General features: G+C 51.0%; 1 protein-coding gene across 1 annotated transcript in view; it reads left to right on the top strand.

Moving 5' to 3' along the window:
• egfl7 (EGF-like-domain, multiple 7) overlaps window positions 1-22,715 on the top strand; it is a 57,409-nt gene that overhangs the window by 24,520 nt on the left and 10,174 nt on the right. Inside the window, exons 4-7 of the mRNA XM_070861106.1 lie at window positions 3,673-3,768; window positions 6,422-6,598; window positions 18,933-19,009; window positions 21,500-21,680. Of these exons, the coding sequence (XP_070717207.1) occupies window positions 3,673-3,768; window positions 6,422-6,598; window positions 18,933-19,009; window positions 21,500-21,680 (531 nt within the window). The remainder of the gene's footprint in view (window positions 1-3,672; window positions 3,769-6,421; window positions 6,599-18,932; window positions 19,010-21,499; window positions 21,681-22,715) is intronic.

The following is a 22,715-nucleotide window of genomic DNA, read 5'->3' as shown; positions in this document are numbered from 1 at the left end:
GAGGGATTGAGGGGGAGGGGGAGGGGAGGCACAGGGGTGAGGGGAGGTGGCGGTGGCAGGAGGGGAAAAGAGAGGAGGGAGAGGGGCGAGATAGCAAGGGGGAGAGGCGGGGAGAGGATGGAGAGGGGAGGCACGGGGGAGAGGAGGGAGGGAGAGGGGGAGCGGAGGCACGGGGGGAATGGAGGGGATGATGGAGGGAGAGGAAAGGATGGGGGGAGAGCGGCGAGATGGAGATGGAGGGAAGAGGGGAAAAGGGGAGAGGACAGAGGGAGAGTGAGGAGGGGGGAGAGGGAGGGGAGAGAGGGGAAATGGAGGGAGGGAGGGAGGGGAGAGGGGAGAGGGGATATGGAGGGAGGGAGGGAGGCGAGAGGGGAGAGGGGTCGGTGGATGAGGGGGAACAGGAGGAGGGATAGAGTGAGGTGTAATGTATGTACCTGTGAGGATGCTCACAGCTTTGTTGACCCGTTGAGTTGGGAGTGGCTTATCCAGTCACATGATGTTCACAAGACTGAATAAAACCCCGGCCAGTTGGGTTCGGGGGATCCACGATGGGGCAGGTGGTTGTGAGCCTGGTGGATGAACTGGTAATGTGGAGTGTGATTGTTAAACCTTTCGCTAATAAACCAACCGGTTCTTAATAGCGATGTGTTGCTAAGAATTCTTCAGCAAAGGACCCATGAAGTAAATATATTACAGGACAGGTTGGAAGGGACAAGGAGCAGGGGCGAGGGGGTGGTGTACGAGGAGAGGAGAGGGAGAGAGGAAGAAAAGAGGAGGGGCAGTACTGAGGGAGCGCAGCACTGTCGGAGGGGCAGTGCTGAGGGAGTGCCGCACTGTCGGAGGGGCAGTACTGAGGGAGTGCCGCACTGTCGGAGGGGCGGTACTGAGGGAGTGCCGCACTGTCGGAGGGGCGGTACTGAGGGAATGCCGCACTGTCGGAGTGGCGGTACTGAGGGAGCGCCGCACTGTCGGAGGGGCGGTACTGAGGGAGCGCCGCACTGTCGGAGGGGCAGTACTGAGGGAGCGCCGCACTGTCGGAGGGGCAGTACTGAGGGAGCGCCGCACTGTCGGAGGGGCAGTACTGAGGGAGTGCCGCACTGTCGGAGGGGCAGTACTGAGTGAGTGCTGCACTGTCGGAGGGGCCGTCTTTCGGATGAGACGTTAAACCGAGGCCCCGTCTGCTCTCTCGGGTGGATGTAAAAGATCCCAGGGCTTTATTTGGAAGAAGAGCGGGGGAGTTCTCCCCGGTGTCCTGGGGCCAATATTTATCCCTCAATCAACAACAAAAACAGATTATCTGGTCATTATCACATTGCTGTGTGTGGGAGCTTGCTGTGCGTAAATTGGCTGCCGCGTTTCCCACAATACAACAGTAACTGCACTCCAAAAGTACTTCATTGGCTGTAAAGCGCTTTGGGACGTCCTATGGATGTGAAAGACGCTAGATAAAGGCAAGTCTGCCTTGTTTAACAGAAGGCTCACCTAAACGTGTTGGGAGCGACAGGCAGGAAATCCCTTACCCGCAACACAAGAACATCAGAAATAGGAGCAGGAGTCGGCCATACGGCCCTCGAGCCTGCTCCGCCATTTAATACCATCATGGCTGATCCGATCATGGACTCAGCTCCACTTCCCTGCCCGCTCCCTTATCGGTTGAGAAACTGTCTATTTCTGTCTTAAATATATTCAATGTCCCAGCTTCCACAGCTCTCTGAGGCAGCGAATTCCACAGATTTACAATCCTCAGAGAGAAGAAATTTCTCCTCATCTCAGTTTTAACTTTGTGACCCCTTATTCTAAGACCATGCCCCCTAGTTCTAGTCTCCCCCATCAGTGGAAACATCCTCTCTGCATCCACCTTGTCAAGCCCCCCTCATAATCTGATACGTTTCGATAAGATCACCTCTCATTCTTCTGAATTCCAATGAGTAGAGGCCCAACCTCCTCAACCTTTCCTCATAAGTCAACCCCCTCATCCCCGGAATCAACCGAGTGAACCTTCTCTGAACTGCCTCCAAAGCAAGTATATCCTTTCGTAAATATGGAAACCAAAACTGCACGCAGTATTCCAGATGTGGCCTCACCAATACCCTGTATAACTGTAGCAAGACTTCCCTGCTTTTATACTCCATCCCCTTTGCAATAAAGGCCAACATTCCATTGGCCTTCCTGATCACTTGCTGTACCTGCATACTATCCTTTTGTGTTTCATGTACAAGTACCCCCAGGTCCCGCTGTACTGCAGCACTTTACAATCTTTCTCCGGTTAAATCATCATAGGCAGTCCCTCGAGGCGAGGATGAGTTGCTTATACGACAAAAAAGGATGAGTTCACAGGTATTTCAATGAAGGACCAAATATTCCAGATCCTGAACTACACCCTTAAAGGTGGAAGATTCCTGTGTGTGGATTTGTTTAACGTGGGGTGACCGTTGTACACCAGCCACCACACGGGGCTTGACAGAGCGAGGTCTTGGTCCAGTGGCAAGGGTTAACCAGGACCACTGGAGACCAGCTCTGCTGCACGGGCCCAGTGTGCACACATCGCAGTGTGGGCTGGTCCGTGCTGCCCCTGGGCCCTCGCCCCTCCTGGGCCCCGAACCCTCGCCCCTCCTGGGGCCCCGATCACTTCCCTCTACAAACTCTCGCCGCTCCTTCGCCCCTCCTGCTGTGCCTGCCCACGCTCCAATCACCGACCTGGATTTTGGTGACGTTCAATCCAGTCGCCCTCCTGCACCAGCTCGCACTGTACCTTGAAGTAGTACGCTCCCCATTACTTCCTCCTTTAAGAATTAACCTGGGGATACTTGTGCATGAAACACAAAAGGTTAGTATGCAGGTACAGCAAGTGATCAGGAAAGCCAATGGAATCTTGGCCTTTATTGCAAAGGGGATGGAGTATAAAAGCAGGGAAGTCTTGCTACAGTTATACAGGGTATTGGTGAGGCCACACCTGGAATACTGCGTGCAGTTTTGGTTTCCATATTTACGAAAGGATATACTTGCTTTGGAGGCAGTTCAGAGAAGGTTCACTCAGTTGATTCCAGGGATGAGGGGGTTGACTTATGAGGAAAGGTTGAGGAGGTTGGGCCTCTACTCATTGGAATTCAGAAGAATGAGAGGTGATCTTATCGAAACGTATAAGATTATGAGGGGGCTTGACAAGGTGGATGCAGAGAGGATGTTTCCACTGATGTGGGAGACTAGAACTAGGGGGCATAATCTTAGAATAAGGGGCCGCCCATTTAAAACTGAGATGAGGAGGAATTTCTTCTCTCAGAGGGTTGTAAATCTGTGCAATTCGCTGCCTCAGAGAGCTGTGGAAGCCGGGACATTGAATAAATTTAAGACAGAGATAAACAGTTTCTTAACCGATAAGGGAGTGAGGGGTTATGGGGAGCGGGCAGGGAAGTGGAGCTGAGTCCATGATCGGATCAGCCACGATGGTATTAAATGGCGGAGCAGGCTCGAGGGGCCGAATGGCCGACTCCTGCTCCTATTTCTGATGTGAGTGCGTCAATGGACACTGTCAGTGTGAAGCCCTGCCTCTATCCCTTGCCCCAGTGAGCAGGATTCTGCCATTTGTCACTGCCCCAGGGTTCCTCGGGTGGGTGGGTGAGCTCCTGTCCAATCCAGTTGCTCACTGCCTGCGTCTTTTTTTTTCCTTTCCAGCGATCTGCGACAGACCATGCCGGAATGGAGGCACCTGTAGCAGCCCCAACACCTGCCACTGTGCCCCAGGTTGGGGTGGGAAGACCTGCACCATCGGTAACTGACTTACCCAGCTCACTGCACCTGTATTCGCTACTCGCAATGTGGGTGCTCTCCACGCCGGGCAGACCAAGCGCAGGTTTCGGGTGACTGCTTTGCGGGGGACACCTCCGTTCAGTCCGTGAGCGTGATTCCCGAGCGTCCGGTCGCCTGTCACTTTCATTCCCTGCTTCACTCCCTCTCCAACATCTCCGTCCTCAGAATCCAACACTGCTCCATCATAGCTCATCACAAGCCGGAGGATCACCACCTCACCTTCCGGTTTAGGCCCTTTACAGCCTTCTGGACTCAACGCCGAGTTCAACAATCTCGGACCGTGACCTCTCCCCCCCGCCCCCCCGCAATCTTATATTTTCTCTCTCTGTCTCCAATGGCAGCTGGTAATTACCTCGCCATTCACACCCAATCCAGACTCACCTTTCTCTAACTTCTGCCGTTACCCTCTCAGTCGGCCCATCGTTGCCATTGTCTCTCGAATCTCTCCTGTCTTCCCCCCATCACTGACCTTCCCTTCCCTCCTGCCTTTCAGCGCTCCTTAACCATCCGGTCTTTCTGAACACTCTCCAGTTCTGAGGCAGGGCCAGCGACCCGAAACGTTAACTCTGTTTCTCTCTCCACAGACGCTGCCCGACCCGCTGAGATGTCCCAGCATTCTCTGGTGTTATTCCAGGTTCCAGCGTCCGCCGTATTTTTCTTTTGTGATAAATTGTGTGTGTGTGTGTGTGTGTGTGTTAGCGATCGGTAACTCACCGCTCACACACTACGCACAGGTCATCAGGGTCACAGGGCACAGGGTCAGCGAGGGTCAGTCAGGGTCATCAGGGTCAGTCAGGGGCACAGGGTTATCAGGGTCACAGGGCACGCGGCCATCAAGGTCAGTGAGGGTCACAGGGCACAGGGTCATCAGAGTCAGCGAGGGGCACAGGGTCACAGGGTCAGTCAGGGTCACAGGGCACAGGACCAGTCAGGTTCACAGGGCACAGGGTCATCAGAGTCAGTGAGGGTCACAGGGCACAGGGTCATCAGGGTCAGTCAGGGTCACAGGGCAAAGGGCCAGTCAGGGTCACAGGGCACAGGGTCATCAGAGCCTGTGAGGGTCACAGGGCACAGGGTCATCAGGGTCAGTCAGGGTCACAGGGCACAGGGTCATCAGGATCACAGGGCACAAAGTTATCAGGGTCAGTCAAGGTCACACCACACAGGGTCATCAGGGGCACAAGGTCACCAGGTTCAGTCAGGGTCACAGGTCATCAGGGTCACAGGGTTATCAGGGTCAGTCAGGGTCACAGGACACAGGGTCAGCGAGTGGCACAGGGTCATCAGGGTCAGCGAGGGTCACAGGGCACAGGGTCAGTCAGTGTCATCAGGGTCAGTGAGGGTCACAGGGCACAGGTTCATCAGGGTCAGCGAGGGGCACATGGTCATCAGGGTCAGTCAGGGACACAGGGTCATCAGGGTCAGTGAGGGTCACAGGGCACAAGGTCATCAGAGTCAGTGAGGGTCACAGGGCACAAGGTCATCAGGGTCACAGGGCACAGGGCCAGTCAGGTTCACAGGGCACAGGGTCATTAGAGTCAGTGAGGGTCACAGGGTCACAGGGCACAGGGTCATCAGGGTCAGTCAGGGTCACAGGGCACACGGTCATCAGGGTCACAGGGCACAGGGTCAGTCAGGGTTACAGGTCATCAGGGTCACAGGGCACAAAGTTATCAGGGTCAGTCAAGGTCACACCACACAGGGTCATCAGGGGCACAGGGTCACCAGGGTCAGTCAGGGTCACAGGGCACAGGGTTATTAGGGTCAGTCAGGGTCACAGGGCACAGAGTCATCAGGGTCACAGGGCACAGGGTTATCAGGGTCAGTCAGGGTCACAGTGCACAGGGTCAGCGAGGGTCACAGGGCACAGGGTCATCAGGGTCACAGTCAGCGAGAGTCACAGGGCACAGGGTCATCAAGGTCAGTCAGGGTCATCAGGGTCAGTGAGGGTCACATGGCACAGGATCATCAGGGTCATCAGGGTCAGTGAGGGTCACAGGGCACAGGGTCAGCGAGGGGCACAGGGTCATCAGGGTCAGTCAGGGTCATAGAGTCAGCGAGGGGCACAGGGTCATCAAGGTCAGTCAGGGTCATCAGGGACAGTGAGGGTCACATGGCACAGGGTCATCAGGGTCAGCGAGGGTCATCAGGGTCAGTGAGGGTCACAGGGCACAGGGTCAGTGAGGGTCACAGGGCACAGGGGCACAGGGTCAGTGAGGGTCACAGGGCACAGGGTCATCAGACAGGGTCAGTGAGGCTCTCGGAAAGTGCGAGGGTCCGTGAGATGTTCTGGGTGAGATTGTTGGGGAGGATGGAAGTGTGGGAGGAGTGGGTGGGAGGTCCGTGAGATAATCCACGGTGAGGTTGTTGGGGAGGATGGAAGTGTGGGAGGAGTGGGTGGGAGGTCCGTGAGATAATCCACGGTGAGGCTGTTGGGGGGATGTTCTGCTGGGATTCTCCTTCATTCAGTGGGTTGGGTTGGACCAATGACGTGGTCTTCAGTCGGAGCAGTCCAATGGTCTCAATCACCTCGCCATTTTCACTGGATGTCTGACGTTCTCTCTCTCTCTCTCTCTCTGTGTTTCTCCCTCCCTCCGTCCGTCTCACCACCCAGATGTTGATGAGTGCCGGGCACCAGTCCAGCTGTGCAGCCAGCGATGCCTCAACTCCCCGGGCAGCTACAGGTGTGCGTGCCTCCCGGGCTACGCACTGACGGGCGACGGGAAATCCTGCCGCAGAATGGCGGTGACTGCATCACCGCCATTCACCTCCCCGCTGCCCCTCCTGCCAGGTCAGTAACCGACTGGACATCGAACGCGAGGGTCGGGCCAAGTCAGAACCCGCTGAGAAATCAGGATTCTGCAATTCTGGGCTTTCCACTCTGTGGCAAGGATGGTCAAGCCCTTGGGAGAGGGTGTGGAGGAGAATAAACGGGTCCTTTTCAGAATGGCAGGCAGTGACTAGTGGGGTACACAGGGCTCAGTGCTGGGACCCCAGCTATTTACAATATACATTAATGATTTAGATGAAGGAATTGAATGTAATATCTCCAAGTTTACAGATGACACTAAGCTGGGTGGCGGTGTGAGCTGTGAGGAGGATGTTAAGAGGCTGCAGGGTGACTTGGACAGGTTAGGTGAGTGGGCAAATACATGGCAGATGCAGTATAATGTGGATAAATGTGAGGTTATCCACTTTGGGGGCAAAAACAGGAAGGCAGAATATTATCTGAATGGTGACAGATTAGGAAAAGAGGAGGTGCAACGAGACCTGGGTGTCATGGTACATCAGTCATTGAAGGTTGGCATGCAGGTACAGCAGGTGGTGAAGAAGGCAAATGGCATGTTGGCCTTCATAGCGAGAGGATTTGAGTTTAGGAGCAGGGAGGTCTTACTGCAGTTGTACAGGGCCTTAGTGAGGCCTCACCTGGAATATTGTGTTCAGTTTTGGTCTCCTAATCTGAGGAAGGACGTTCTTGCTATTGAGGGAGTGCAGCGAAGGTTCACCAGACTGATTCCCGGGATGGCAGGACTGACATATGAGGAGAGACTGGATTGACTAGGCTTATATTCACTGGAATTTAGACGAATGAGAGGGGATCTCATAGAAACATATAAAATTCTGACGGGACTGGACAGGTTAGATGCAGGAAGAATGTTCCCGATGTTGGGGGAGTCCAGAACCAGGGGTCACAGTCTAAGGATAAGGGGTAAGCCATTTAGGACCGAGATGAGGAGAAACTTCTTCACCCAGAGTGTTATGAACCTGTGGAATTCTCAACCGCAGAGAGTTGTTGTGGCCAGCTCGTTAGATATATTCAAAAGGGAGTTAGATGTGGCCCTTACGGCTAAAGGGATCAAGGGGTATGGAGAGAAAGCAGGAATGGGGTACTGAGGTTGCATGATCAGCCATGATCATATTGAATGGTGGTGCAGGCTCGAAGGGCCGAATGGCCTACTTCTGCACCTATTTTCTATGTTTCTATGACCAGAAGAGGAATGAGGGACTTTAGTTAAAAACATACGAACATAAGAAATAGGAGCAGGAGCAGGAGTAGGCCATACGGCCCCTCGAGCCTGCTCCGCCATTTAATACGATCATGGCTGATCCGATCATGGACTCAGCTCCACTTCCTTGCCCGACCCCCATAACCATTTATCGGTTAAGAAACTGTCTATCTCTGTCTTAAATTTATTCAATGTCCCAGCTTCCACAGCTCTCTGAGGCAGCGAATTCCACAGATTTACAACCCTCTGAGAGAAGAAATTCCTCCTCATCTCAGTTTTAAATGGGCGGCCCCTTATTCTAAGACCATGCCCCCTAGTTCTAGTCTCCCCCATCAGTGGAAACATCCTCTCTGCACCCACCTTGTCAAGCCCCCTCATAATCTGATACGTTTCGATAAGATCACCTCCCGTTCCAATGAGTAGAGGCCCAACCTCCTCAACCTTTCCTCATAAGTCAACCCCCCTCATCTCCGGAATCAACCGAGTGAACCTTCTCTGAACTGCCTCCAAAGCAAGTATATCCTTTTGTAAATATGGAAACCAAAACTGCACGCAGTATTCCAGGTGTGGCCTCACCAATACCCTGTATAACTGTAGCAAGACTTCCCTGCTTTTATACTCCATCCCCTTTGCAATAAAGGCCAAGATTCCATTGGCCTTCCTGATCACTTGCTGTACCTGCATACTAACCTTTTGTGTTTCATGCACAAGTACCCCCAGGTCCCGCTGTACTGCAGCACTTTGCAATCTTTCTCCATTTAAATAATAATAACTTGCGTGTATAGACTGGAGAAGCTCGATCTGTTCTCCTTACAGCAGAGAAGGTTGCGAGAAGATTGGAGAGAGGTGTTCAAAATCATGAAGTTTTTGAATGAGAGGTGATCTTATCGAAATGTATCAGATTATGAGGGGGCTTGACAAGGTGGATGCAGAGAGGATGTTTCCACTGATGGGGGAGACTAGAACTAGGGGGCATGGTCTTAGAATAAGGGGCCGCCCATTTAAAACTGAGATGAGGAGGAATTTATTCTCTCAGAAAATATAAGAACATAAGAATTAGGAACAGGAGTAGGCCATCTAGCCCCTCGAGCCTGCTCCACCATTCAACAAGATCATGGCTGATCTGGCCGTGGACTCAGCTCCACTTACCCGCCCGCTCCCCGTAACCCTTAATTCCCTTATTGGTTAAAAATCTATCTATCTGTGATTTGAATACATTCAATGAGCTAGCCTCAACTGCTTCCTTGGGCAGAGAATTCCACAGATTCACAACCCTCTGGGAGAAGAAATTCCTTCTCCACTCGGTTTTAAATTGGCTCCCCCGTATTTTGAGGCTGTGCCCCCTAGTTCTAGTCTCCCCGACCAGTGGAAACAACCCCTCTGCCTCTATCTTGTCTGTCCCTTTCATTATTTTAAATGTTTCTATAAGATCACCCCTCATCCTCCTGAACTCCAACGAGTAAAGACCCAGTCTACTCAATCTATCATCATAAGGTAACCCCCTCATCTCCAGAATCAGCCTAGTGAATCGTCTCTGTACCCCCTCCAAAGGTAGTATATCCTTCCTTAAGAGGGTTGTAAATCTGTGGAATTCGCTGCCTCAGATAGCAGTGGAAGCCAGGATATTGAATATATTTAAGGCGGAGATAGACAGATTTTTGAACAATAAGGGAGTGACGGGTAATGGGGAGTGGACAGGGAAGTGGAGCTGAGTCCATGATCGGATCAGCCATGATCTTATTAAATGGCGGAGCAGGCTCGAGGCCGACTCCTGCTCCTATTTGTTATGTTCTTATGAGTAACTAACGGGAAACTGTTCCCAGGAGCAGGAGGGGTGGTAACCAGAGGACACAGATTTAAGGCAAGTGGCAAAAAACCCAGTGGGGGAGGTCGGGAGAATGTTTTTATGCGGCGAGTTGCTGTGATCGGGAACACGCTGCCTGATAGGGCGATGGAAATCGATTCAATACTAACTTACCAAAGGGGAACGGGATAAATACTTGAGCAGGAAACAATTTTAAGGACTATTCAATGTCAATATATTCAATGTCCCGGCTTCCACAGCTCTCTGAGGCAGAGAATTCCACAGATTTACAACCCTCTGAGAGAAGAAATTCCTCCTCATCTCAGTTTTAAATGGACGGCCCCTTATTCTAAGACCATGCCCCCTAGTTCTAGTCTCCCCCATCAGTGGAAACATCCTCTCTGCATCCACCTTGTCAAGCCCCCTCATAATCTTATACCTTTCGATAAGATCACCTCTCATTCTTCTGAATTCCAATGAGTAGAGGCCCAACCTCCTCAACCTTTCCTCATAAGTCAATCCCCTCATCTCCGGAATCAACCTGGTGAACCTTCTCTGAACTGCCTCCAAAGCAAGTATATCCTTTCGTAAATATGGAAACCAAAACTGGTAAACACAGAAACTTGGAAATATAGAAAATAGGTGCAGGAGTAGGCCATTCGGCCCTTCGAGCCTGCACCACCATTCAATAAGATCATGGCTGATCATGCACCTCAGTACCCCTTTCCTGCTTTCTCTCCATACCCCTTGATCCCTTTAGACGTAAGGGCCACATCTAACTCCCTCTTGAATATATGTAACAAACTGGCCTCAACAACTTTCTGTGGCAGGGAATTCCACAGGTTCACCACTCTCTGGGTGAAGAAGTTTCTCCTCATCTCGGTCCTAAATGTCTTAAACCTTATCCTTAGACTGTGACCCCTGGTTCTGGACTTTCCCAACATCGGGAACATTCTTCCTGCATCTAATCTGTCCAATCCTGTCAGAATTTTATATGTTTCTATGAGATCCCCTCTCATCCTTCTAAACTCCAGTGAATACAGGCCCAGTCGATCCAGTCTCTCCTCATATGTCAGTCCTGCCATCCCGGGAATGGTGAACCTTCGCTGCACTCCCTCAATAACAAGAATGTCCTTCCTCAGATTAGGAGACCAAAACTGAACACAATATTCCAGGTGAGGCCTCACCAAGGCCCTGTACAACTGCAGTAACACCTCCCTGCCCCGATACTCTCATCCTCTCGCTATGAAGGCCAACATACCATTTGCCTTCTTCACCGCCTGCTGTACCTGCATGCCAACTTTCAATGACTGATGTACCATGACACCCAGGTCTCGTTGCACCTCCCCTTTTCCTAAAAGTAGCAGAGTGGTTATCTTCCAGGACTAATGACCATTAGTGACATTAGCGTCCTCGACCAGGCCCAACATCCCCAGCATTGAAGCACTGACCACACTCGATCAGCTCCGCTGGGCAGGCCACATTGTCCACATGCCAGACACGAGACGTCCAACATCAAGAATGTCGGGGGGGAACACAAGAAGGCACATCGAACTGTGAGATAAATATCAGGGGCCGGGCCACTTGTGGTTGAGAGGAGCGGGGCTGTCTGCTGGGGAATGGGCGACGCAGAGCGGGAGCGGGAACACCGAACGTCAGTGGCTGTTCGTTATTATTCCTGGTCCGCGCTGTGACTGCTAATCCACGTACCGGGAGTGATAATGTACAGCGGCAGGCTCCAGCACCGTCGTGGGACCGGCTGGCAAAGTGACGGATCACCCCCATCAACCATGGCAAACCCTCTACAGTTCCATCAGATTATCCGGCAAAGGGAATCTTGCCTTTAGTGCAAGGGGGTAGAGTATAAGAACATCAGAAATAGGAGCAGGAGTAGGCCATTCGGCCCCTCGAGCCTGCTCCGCCATTTAATATGATCATGGCTGATCTGATCATGGACTCAGCTCCACTTCCCTGCCCGCTCCCCATAACCCCTTATCCCCTTATCGGTTAAGGAACTGTCTCTCTCTGTCTTAAATTTATTCAATGTCCCGGCTTCCACAGTTCTCTGAGTGAACCTTCTCTGAACTGCAAGTATATGTCTCCTTAAGGAGACCAAAACTGTACACACCATTACCCTGTACAGTTTCAGCAGGACTTCCCTACTTTTATATACTTTTGATAGAAGAATGAGAGGTGATCTTATCGAAACGTATTCCACAGATTTACAACCCTCTGAGAGAAGAAATTCCTCCTCATCTCAGTTTTAAATGGGCGGCCCCTTATTCTAAGACCATGCCCTCTAGTTCTAGTCTCCCCCATCAGTGGAAACATCCTCTCTGTATCCACCTTGTCAAGCCCCCTCATAATCTTATACGTTTCGATAAGATCACCTCTCATTCTTCTCCAAAAAGAGTATAAAAGCAAAGAAGTCCTGCTCCAAATGTACAGGGTATTGGTGAGGCCACACCTGGAGTACTGCGTGCAGTTTTGGTCTCCTTATTTAAGGAAGGATATACTTGCATTGGAGGCTGTTTAGAAACATTGAAACATAGAAAATAGGTGCAGGAGTAGGCCATTCGGCCCTTCGAGCCTGCACCGCCATTCAATGAGTTCATGGCTGAACATGAAACTTCAGTACCCCATTCCTGCTTTCTCGCCATACCCCTTGATCCCCCTACTAGTAAGGACTACATCTAACTCCTTTTTGAATATATTTAGTGAATTGGCCTCAACAACTTTCTGTGGTAGAGAATTCCACAGGTTCACCACTCTCTGGGTGAAGAAGTTTCTCCTCATCTTGGTCCTAAATGGCTTACCCCTTATCCTTAGACTGTGACCCCTGGTTCTGGACTTCCCCAACATTGGAAACATTCTTCCTGCATCTAACCTGTCTAAACCTGTCAGAATTTTAAACGTTTCTATGAGGTCCTCTCTCATTCTTCTGAAGTCCAGTGAATACGAGCCCAGTTGATCCAGTCTTTCTTGATATGTCAGTCCCGCCATCCCGGGAATCAGTCTGGTGAACCTTCGCTGCACTCCCTCAATAGCAAGAATGTCCTTCCTCAAGTTAGGAGACCAAAACTGTACACAATACTCCAGGTGTGGCCTCACCAAGGCCTTGTACAATTGTAGCAACACCTCCCTGCCCCTGTACTCAAATCCCCTCGCTATGAAGGCCAACATGCCATTTGCTTTCTTAACCGCCTGCTGTACCTGCATGCCAACTTTCAATGTCTGATGTACCATGACACCCAGGTCTCGTTGCACCTCCCCTTTTCCTAATCTGCCGCCATTCAGATAATATTCTGCCTTCATGTTTTTGCCACCAAAGTGGATAACCTCACATTTACCCACATTACACTGCATCTGCCATGTATTTGCTCACTCACCTAACCTATCCAAGTCACCCTGCAGCCTCTTAGCATCCTCCTCACAGCTCACACTGCCACACAGCTTAGTGTCATCCGCAAATTTGGAGATACTACATTTAATCCCCTCGTCCAAATCATTAATGTACAATGTAAACAGCTGGGGCCCCAGCACAGAACCTTGTGGTACCCCACTAGTCACTGCCTGCCATTCTGAAAAGTCCCCATTTATTCCTACTCTTTGCTTCCTGTCTGACAACCAGTTCTCAATCCATGTCAGCACACTACCCCCAATCCCATGTGCTTTAACTTTGCACATTAATCTCTTGTGTGGGACCTTGTCGAACGCCTTCTGAATGTCCAAATATACCACATCAACTGGTTGTCCCTTGTCCACTCTACTGGAAACATCCTCAAAAAAATTCCAGAAGATTTGTCAAGCATGATTTCCCTTTCACAAATCCATGCTGACTTGGACCTATCATGTCACATCTTTCCAAATTTGCTGCTATGACATCCTTAATAATTGATTCCATCATTTTACCCACTACTGAGGTCAGGCTGACCGGTTTATAATTCCCTGTTTTCTCTCTCCCTCCTTTTTTTAAAAAGTGGGGTTACATTGGCTACCCTCCACTTGATAGGAACTGATCCAGAGTCAATGGAATGTTGGAAAATGACTGTCAATGCATCCGCTATTTCCAAGGCCACCTCCTTAAGTACTCTGGGATGCAGTCCATCAGGCCCTGGGGATTTATCGGCCTTCAATCCCATCAATTTCCCCAACACAATTTCCCGACTAATAAGGATTTCCCTCAGTTCCTCCTTCTTACTCGACCCTCTGACCCCTTTTATATCCGGAAGGTTGTTTGTATCCTCCTTAGTGAATACCGAACCAAAGTACTTGTTCAATTGGTCCGCCATTTCTTTGTTCCCCGTTATGACTTCCCCTGATTCTGACTGCAGGGGACCTACGTTTGTCTTTACTAACCTTTTTCTCTTTACATATCTATAGAAACCTTTGCAATCCGTCTTAATGTTCCCTGCAAGCTTCTTCTCGTACTCTATTTTCCCTGCCCTAATCAAACCCTTTGTCCTCCTCTGCTGAGTTCTAAATTTCTCCCAGTCCTCGGGTTCACTGCTATTTCTGGCCAATTTGTATGCCACTTCCTTGGCTTTAATACTATCCCTGATTTCCCTTGATAGCCACAGTTGAGCCACCTTCCCTTTTTTATTTTTACGCCAGACAGGAATGTACAATTGTTGTAGTTCATCCATGCGGTCTCTAAATGTCTGCCATTGCCCATCCACAGTCAACCCCTTCAGTATCATTCGCCAATCTATCCTAGCCAATTCACGCCTCATACCTTCTTTAAGTTCTGGACCGTGGTCTCTGAATTAACTGTTTCATTCTCCATCCTAATGTAGAATTCTACCATATTATGGTCACTCTTCCCCAAGGGGCCTCGCACAACGAGATTGCTAATTAATCCTCTCTCATTACACAACACCCAGTCTAAGATGGCCTCCCCCCTAGTTGGTTCCTCGACATATTGGTCTAAAAAACCATCCCTTATGCACTACAGGAAATCCTCCTCCACCGTATTGCTTCCAGTTTGGTTAGCCCAATCTATATGCATATTAAAGTCACCCATTATAACTACTGCACCTTTATTGCATGCACCCCTAATTTCCTTTTTGATGCCCTCCCCAACATCACTACTACTGTTTGGAGGTCTGTACACAACTCCCACTAACGTTTTTTGCCCTTTGGTGTTCTGCAACTCTACCCATATAGATTCCACATCATCCAAGCTAATGTCCTTCCGAACTATTGCATTAATCTCCTCTTTAACCAGCAATGCTACCCCACCTCCTTTTCCTTTTATTCTATCTTTCATGAATGTTGAGTACCACTGGATGTTGAGTTCCCAGCCCTGATCATCCTGGAGCCACGTCTCCGTAATCCCAATCACACCATATTTGTTAACATCTATTTGCACAGTTAATTCATCCACTTTATTACCGATACTCCTTGCATTAAAACACAAAGCCTTCAGGCTTGTTTTTTTAACACCCTTTGTCCTTTTAGAATTATGATGTAGTGTGGCACTTTTTGTTTCTTGCCTTTGTTTACTTGGCCTTCCACTATTGCTTTTTACCTTTCTACCATCTGTTTCCGACTCCTTATTACTTCGCCCTGTCTCGCTGTATAGGTTCCCATCCCCCTGCCATATTAGTTTAAACACTCCCGAACTGCATTAGCAAATGTTACCCCCAGGACATCAGTTCCAGTCCTGTCCAAGTGCAGACCGTCCCTTTTGTACAGGTCCCACTTCCCCCAGAACTGGTTCCAATGTCCCAGGAATTTGAATCCCTCCCTCTTGCACCACTGCTCAAGCCACGTATTTATTCTAACTATCCTGCTCCATCTACTCTGATTAGCACGTGGCACTGGTAGCAATCCAGAGATTACTACCTTTGAGGTCCTACTTTTTAATTTAACTCCTAGCTCCCTAAATTCAATTTGTAGGACCTCTTCCCGCTTCTTACCTATATCGTTGGTACCTACATGTACCACGACAACTGGCTGTTCACCCTTCCTCTCCAGAATGTCCTGCACCTGCTCCGAGACATCCTTGACCCTTGCACCAGGGAGGCAACATACCATCCTGGAGTCTCGGTTGCGGCCGCAGAAACTCCTATGTATTCCCCTTACAATAGAGTCCCCTATCACTATAGCTCTCCCACTCTTTTTCCCGCCCTTCTGTGCAGCAGAGCCACCCATGGTGCCATGAACCTGGCTGCTGGTGCCTTCCCCTGGTAAGTCATCTCCCCCAACAGTATCCAAAACGGTATATCTGTTTTGGAGGGAGATGACCGCAGTGGACTCCTGCACTACCTTCCTGCTCTCGCCTTGTCTCTTGCTCACCCATCCACTCTCTGTCCTAACCCTTACCTGCGGTGTGACCAACTCACTAAATGTGCTATCCACAACACTCTCAGCATCATAGGTTAGTGAAGAAGCAACTACAACAATATCCTGTATTTATATAGCGCCTTTAACATAGTGCAACGTCCCAAGGTGCTTCACAAGAGGATTATGCGATTAAAATTTGACCCTGACCGCATAACTAGAAATTAGCGCAGGTGACCAAAAGTTGGGTCACAGAGGGAGAGTTCAAGGAGTGTCTTCAAAGAGGAAAGAGAGGTGGAGAGGCGGTGAAGTTTAGGGAGGGAGTTCCAGAGCTTGGGGCCCAGGCAGCTGAAGGCACGGCCACTGATGGTGGAGCAATTATAATCAGGGATGGTCAGGAGGGCAGAGTTAGAGGAGTGCAGACATCTCGGGGGGTTGTGGGGGCTGGAGGGGATTACAGAGATAGGGAGGGGTGTAGGGGCTGGAGGGGGTTACAGAGATAGGGAGGGGTGTAGGGCTGTAGGAGGTTAAAGAGAGAGGGAGGGGTGTAGGATCCGGAGGAGGTTACAAAGATAGGGCGGGGAGTAGGGCTGGAGGAGGTTACAGCGATAGGGAGGGGTGTAGGGCTGGAGGAGGTTACAAATATAGGGCGGGGTGTAGGGCTGGAGGAGGTTACAGAGATAAGGAGAGGTTGTGGGGCTGGAAGAGGTTATAGAGATAGGGAGAGGTTGTGGGGCTGGAGGAGGTTATAGAGATAGGGAGGGGTGTAGGGGCTGGAGGAGGATACAGAGATAGGGAGGTATGTAGGGCTGGAGGAGGTTACAAAGATAGGGAGGGATAAAGAGGCTGGAGGAGATTACAGAGATAGGGAGGGGTGTAGGGCTGGAGGAGGTTACAGAGATAGGGAGGGGTGTAGGGCTGGAGGAGATTACGGAGATAGGGAGGGGTGTAAGGGCAGGAGGAGGTTACAGAGATAGGGAGGGGTGTAGGGCTGGAGGAGATTACGGAGATAGGGAGGGGTGTAAGGGCAGGAGGAGGTTACAAAGATAGGGAGGGGTGTCGGGCTGGAGGAGGTTACAGAAATAGGGAGAGGTTGTGGGGCTGGAGGAGGTTATAGAGATAGGGAGAGGTTGTGGGGCTGGAGGAGGTTATAGAGATAGGGAGGGGTTTAGGGGCTGGAGGAGGTTACAGAGATAGGGAGAGGTGTAGGGGCTGGAGGAGGTTACAGAGATAGGGAGAGATGTAGGGCTGGAGGAGGTTACAAAGATAGGGAGGGGTGTAGGGCTGGAGGAGGTTACAGCGATAGGGAGGGGTGTAGGGCTGGAGGAGGTTATCGAGATAGGGAGGGGTTTAGGGGCTGTAGGAGGTTACAGAGATAGGGAGGGGTGTAAGAGCTGGAGGAGGTTACAAAGATAGGGCGGGGTGTAGGGCTGGAGGAGGTTACAGAGATAGGGAGAGGTTGTGGGCTGGAGGAGGTTATGGAGATAGGGAGAGGTTGTGGGGCTGGAGGAGGTTATCGAGATAGGGAGGGGTTTAGGGGCTGGAGGAGATTACAGAGATAGGGAGAGGTGTAAGGGCTGGAGGAGGTTAGAGATAGGGAGGGATGTAGGGCTGGAGGAGGTTACAAAGATAGGGAGGGGTGTAGGGGCTGGAGGAGGATACAGAGATAGGGAGGGATGTAGGGCTGGAGGAGGTTACAAAGATAGGGAGGGATAAAGAGGCTGGAGGAGATTACAGAGATAGGGAGGGGTGTAGGGCTGGAGGAGGTTACAGAGATAGGGAGGGGTGTAGGGCTGGAGGAGATTACGGAGATAGGGACGGGTGTAAGGGCAGGAGGAGGTTACAAAGATAGGGAGGGGCGTCGGGCTGGAGGAGGTTACAGAAATAGGGAGGGGTGTAGCGGCTGGAGGAGATTACACAGATAGGGAAGGGTGTAGGGCTGGAGGAGTTTGCAGAGATAGGGAGGGGTGTGGGGCTGGAGGAGTGTACAGAGATAGTGAGGGTTGTAGGGGCTGGAGGAGGTTACAGAGATAGGGAGGGACCGAAGGCCATTGAGGGATTTGTAAACAATGAGGCGAGTTTTGAAATTGAGTCGTTGCTTAACTAGGACGCATTGTAACTCAGTGAGCACAGGGGGTGATGGTTGAGTGGGACTCGGTGTGAGTTAGGACACGGGGCAGTGAGCACAGGGGGTGATGGGTGAGCGGGACTCGGTGCGAGTCAGGACACGGGGCAGTGAGCACAGGGGGTGATGGGTGAGCGGGACTGGGTGCAAGTTCGGACACAGGGCAGTGAGCACAGGGGGTGATGGGTGAGTGGGACTGGGTGTGAGTTAGGACACGGGGCAGTGAGCACAGGGGGTGATGGGTGAGTGGGACTCGGTGCGAGTTAGGACACGGGGCAGTGAGCACAGGGGGTGATGGGTGAGCAGGACTGGGTGTGAGTTAGGACACGGGGCAGTGAGCACAGGGGGTGATGGGTGAGTGGGACTGGGTGTGAGTTAGGACACGGGGCAGTGAGCACAGGGGGTGATGGGTGAGTGGGACTCGGTGTGAGTTAGGACACGCGGCAGTGAGCACAGGGGGTGATGGGTGAGTGGGACTCGGTGCGAGTTAGGACACAGGGCAGTGAGCACAGGGGGTGATGGGTGAGTGGGACTGGGTGCGGGTTAGGACACGGGGTCAGTGAGCACGGGGGTGATGGGTGAGCAGGACTGGGTGCGGGTTAGGACACGGGAGCAGCCGAGTTTTGGATCACCTCTGGTTTACGTCGGGTAGAATATGGGAGGCCGACCAGGAGTACGTTGGAATGGTCAAGTCTGGATGTAACAAAGGCACGGGTGAGGGCTTCAGCAGCGGATGAGCTGAGGCAGGGAGGGCCCTCAGCCATTACCCCCCACAACTCACTGTGTATGACGTCTGACTCTAATCCTCTCTGTTGCTCCTCCCCTATCTCCCCCCCACCCCCCCACCCCTGACCATATCCCCATATCCCGAATGCCAAGCACCACTTCCCATTTCTGCTTGCAGATACGAGGGAGTCGGTGCCCCGTGAAGCCGGGAATGAGGTCCGGGACATACGCGACAGGTTGGAAGTACTCGAACAGGTGGGTTGCTATCTATACACATGGCCCTCTTCACACCCCCCTCCCCATCACTTGATCCACAGTATCGGACACTGCGGTGATGGGAGAGCTGGGGGACACAACATCACGCCTATTGTACAACACGCATCCTGGGCAGCCCCTGTGTAACAACATCGGAAATAGGAGCAGGAGTCGACCATTCGGCCCCTCGAGCCTGCTCCACCATTTAATACCATCATGGTTGATCCGATCATGGACTCAGCTCCACTTCCCTGCCCGCTCCCCATAACCCCTTACTCCCTTATAGCTCAAAAATCTGCCTATTTCTGCCTTAAATTTATTCAATGTCCCGGCTTCCACAGCTCTCTGAGGCAGCGAATTCCACAGATTTACAACCCTCTGAGAGAAGAAATTCCTCCTCATCTCAGTTTTAAATGTGTGGCCCCTTATTCTAAGACCATGCCCTCTAGTTCTAGTCTCCCCCATCAGTGGAAGCATCCTCTCTGCATCCACCTTGTCAAGCCCCCTCATAATCTTATATGTTTCGATAAGATCACCTCTCATTCTTCTGAATTCCAATGAGTAGAGGCCCAACCTACTCAACCTTTCCTCATAAGTCAACCCCCTCATCCCCGGAATCAACCGAGTGAACCTTCTCTGAACTGCCTCCAAAGCAAGTATATCCTTTCGTAAATATGGAAACCAAAACTGCACGCAATATTCCAGGTGTGGCCTCACCAATACCCTGTATAGCTGGAGCAAGACATCCCTGCTTTTATACTCCATCCCCTTTGCAATAAAGGCCAAGATACCATTGGCCTTCCTGATCACTTGCTGTACCTGCATACTATCCTTTTGTGTTTCATGCACAAGTACCCCCAGGTCCCGCTGTACTGCGGCACTTTGCAATCTTTCTCCATTTAAATAATAACTTGCTCTGTGATTTTTACTACCCAAGTGGATAACCTCACATTTTCCCACATTGTACTCCATCTGCCAAATATACAAATCCATGGAGATACAATCTGTGCAAGAGTTTGCAATCTCTAAGTTTGCAGATGACACTAAGCTGGGTGGCGGTGTGAGCTGTGAGGAGGATGCTAAGAGGCTGCAGGGTGACTTGGACAGGTTAGGTGAGTGGGCAAATGCATGGCAGATGCAGTATAATGTGGATAAATGTGAGGTTATCCACTTTGGTGACAAAAACAGGAAGGCAGAATATTATCTGAATGGTGACAGATTAGTAAAAGGGGAGGTGCAACGAGACCTGGGTGTCATGGTACATCAGACATTGAAGGTTGGCCATGCAGGTACAGCAGGCGGTGAAGAAAGCAAATGGTATGTTGGCCTTCATAGTGAGAGGATTTGAGTATAGGAGCAGGGAGGTCTTACTGCAGTTGTACAGGGCCTTGGTGAGGCCTCACCTGGAATATTGTGTTCAGTTTTGGTCTCCTAATCTGAGGAAGGACATTCTTGCTATTGAGGGAGTGCAGCGAAGGTTCACCAAACTGATTCCCGGGATGGCAGGACTGACATATGAAGAGAGACTGGATCGACTGGGCCTTTATTCAATGGAGTTTAGAAGAATGAGAGGGGATCTCATAGAAACATATAAAATTCTGACGGGACTGGACAGGTTAGATGCGGGAAGAATGTTCCCGATGTTGGGGAAGTCCAGAACCAGGGGTCACAGTCTAAGGATAAGGGGTAAGACATTTAGGACCGAGATGAGGAGAAACTTCTTCACTCAGAGAATTGTGAACCTGTGGAATTCTCTACCACAGAGAGTTGTTGAGGCCAATTCATTGGATATGTTCAAGAGGGAGTTAGATGTGGCCCTTACGGCTAAAGGGATCAAGGGGTATGGAGAGAAAGCAGGAATGGGGTACTGAAGTTGAATGTTCAGCCATGAACTCATTGAATGGCGGTGCAGGCTAGAAGGGCCGAATGGCCTACTCCTGCACCTATTTTCTATGTTTCTATGTTTCTATGGAACACCACCACCTCCACGTTCCCCTCCCAGTCACACACCATCCTGCCTTCATCGTCACTGGGTCACAATCCTGGAACTCCCTCCCTAACAGCACTGTGGGAGCACCTTCACCACACGGACTGCAGCGGTTCAAGAAGGCCACCACCTTCTCAAGGGGCAATTAGGGATGGCCAATAAATGCTGGCCTTGCCAGCGAGGCCCACATCCAGGAACAAATAAATTAAAACATTGCAAATGCATTTGGAGTGAAGCTGCTGTATTGGGGAAGCAGAGGGGGTCAGGGCAGAAGGTACCCTCCCCCAGTGGGGCTTTGCTCAACCCGTCGGGTTTTTTTGACGGACATTTTTCAGATTTATGGGATTAGGATCTTGGGATCTCCGGAGTTCCGGACCGGCACCTGGAGCACTGCCTGTCCCCACGGCGGAGCTCCGTCGCTGGCTTCATCAGGTGGCTCAGTCCGTGCCTGTCCCCAGCGTGGAGCTCCAGCCCTGAACTCGTTGTCCTGTGTGCCTTTGCAGAAGATGCAGTGGACCCTGAGCACCTTTGAGAACCTGATCCTGACCGCGTCGGACCACATCCACCTCGACGATCCAATGAGTTTGGAAAACACCAGGAATTTAATCCATCAGTTCCAGCAGCTGGACCGGATCGACTCTCTGAGTGAACAAATCGCCTTCCTGGAGGAGCGGCTCGACTCCTGTAAGTGTGTGAGTGTGTGAGTGTGAGAGATAGTGTGTGTGTGAGTGTGTGAGAGAGAGTCTGAGTGTGTGTGTGAGAGAGAGATAGTGTGTGTGTGTGTGAGAGATAGTGTGTGTGTGAGTGTGTGAGAGAGAGTCTGAGTGAGTGTGTGTGTGAGAGATAGTGTGTGTGTGAGTGTGTGAGAGAGAGTCTGAGTGTGTGTGTGAGAGAGTCTGAGTGAGTGTGTGTGTGTGAGAGTGTGTGAGAGATAGTGTGTGTGTGAGTGTGTGAGAGAGAGTCTGAGTGAGTGTGTGTGTGTGAGAGATAGTGTGTGTGAGTGTGTGAGAGAGAGTCTGTGTGTGTGTGTGAGAGTGTGTGAGAGATAGTGTGTGTGTGAGTGTGTGAGAGAGAGTCTGAGTGTGTGTGTGTGAGAGTGTGTGTGAGAGATAGTGTGTGTGTGAGTGTGTGAGAGAGAGATAGTGTGTGTGTGTGTGTGTGTGTGAGTGAGAGTCTGTGTGTGTGTGTGTGTGTGTGTGAGTGAGAGAGTCTGAGTGTGTGTGTGAGAGAGAGATAGTGTGTGTGTGTGTGTGTGAGAGATAGTGTGTGTGTGAGTGTGTGAGAGAGAGTCTGAGTGTGTGTGTGTGAGTGTGTGTGAGAGATAGTGTGTGTGTGAGTGTGTGAGAGAGAGTCTGAGTGAGTGTGTGTGTGAGAGTCTGAGTGAGTGTGTGTGAGAGTGTGTGTGTGAGTGTGTGAGAGAGAGTCTGTGTGTGTGTGTGAGAGTGTGTGAGAGATAGTGTGTGTGTGAGTGTGTGAGAGAGAGTCTGAGTGTGTGTGTGTGAGAGTGTGTGTGAGAGATAGTGTGTGTGTGTGAGAGAGAGATAGTGTGTGTGTGTGTGAGAGAGATAGTGTGTGTGTGTGTGAGAGAGATAGTGTGTGTGTGTGTGAGAGAGATAGTGTGTGTGTGTGTGTGAGATTGTGTGTGTGTGTGTGTGTATGTGAGTCTGTGTGTGAGTATGTGTGTGTGAGTGTGTGAGAGATAGTGTGAGTGTGTGTGTG

This window comes from Pristiophorus japonicus, chromosome 19 (assembly GCF_044704955.1).
Source record: "Pristiophorus japonicus isolate sPriJap1 chromosome 19, sPriJap1.hap1, whole genome shotgun sequence".
Lineage (NCBI taxonomy): Eukaryota > Metazoa > Chordata > Chondrichthyes > Pristiophoridae > Pristiophorus > Pristiophorus japonicus.
This window is presented reverse-complemented; position numbering and strand designations above follow the sequence as displayed.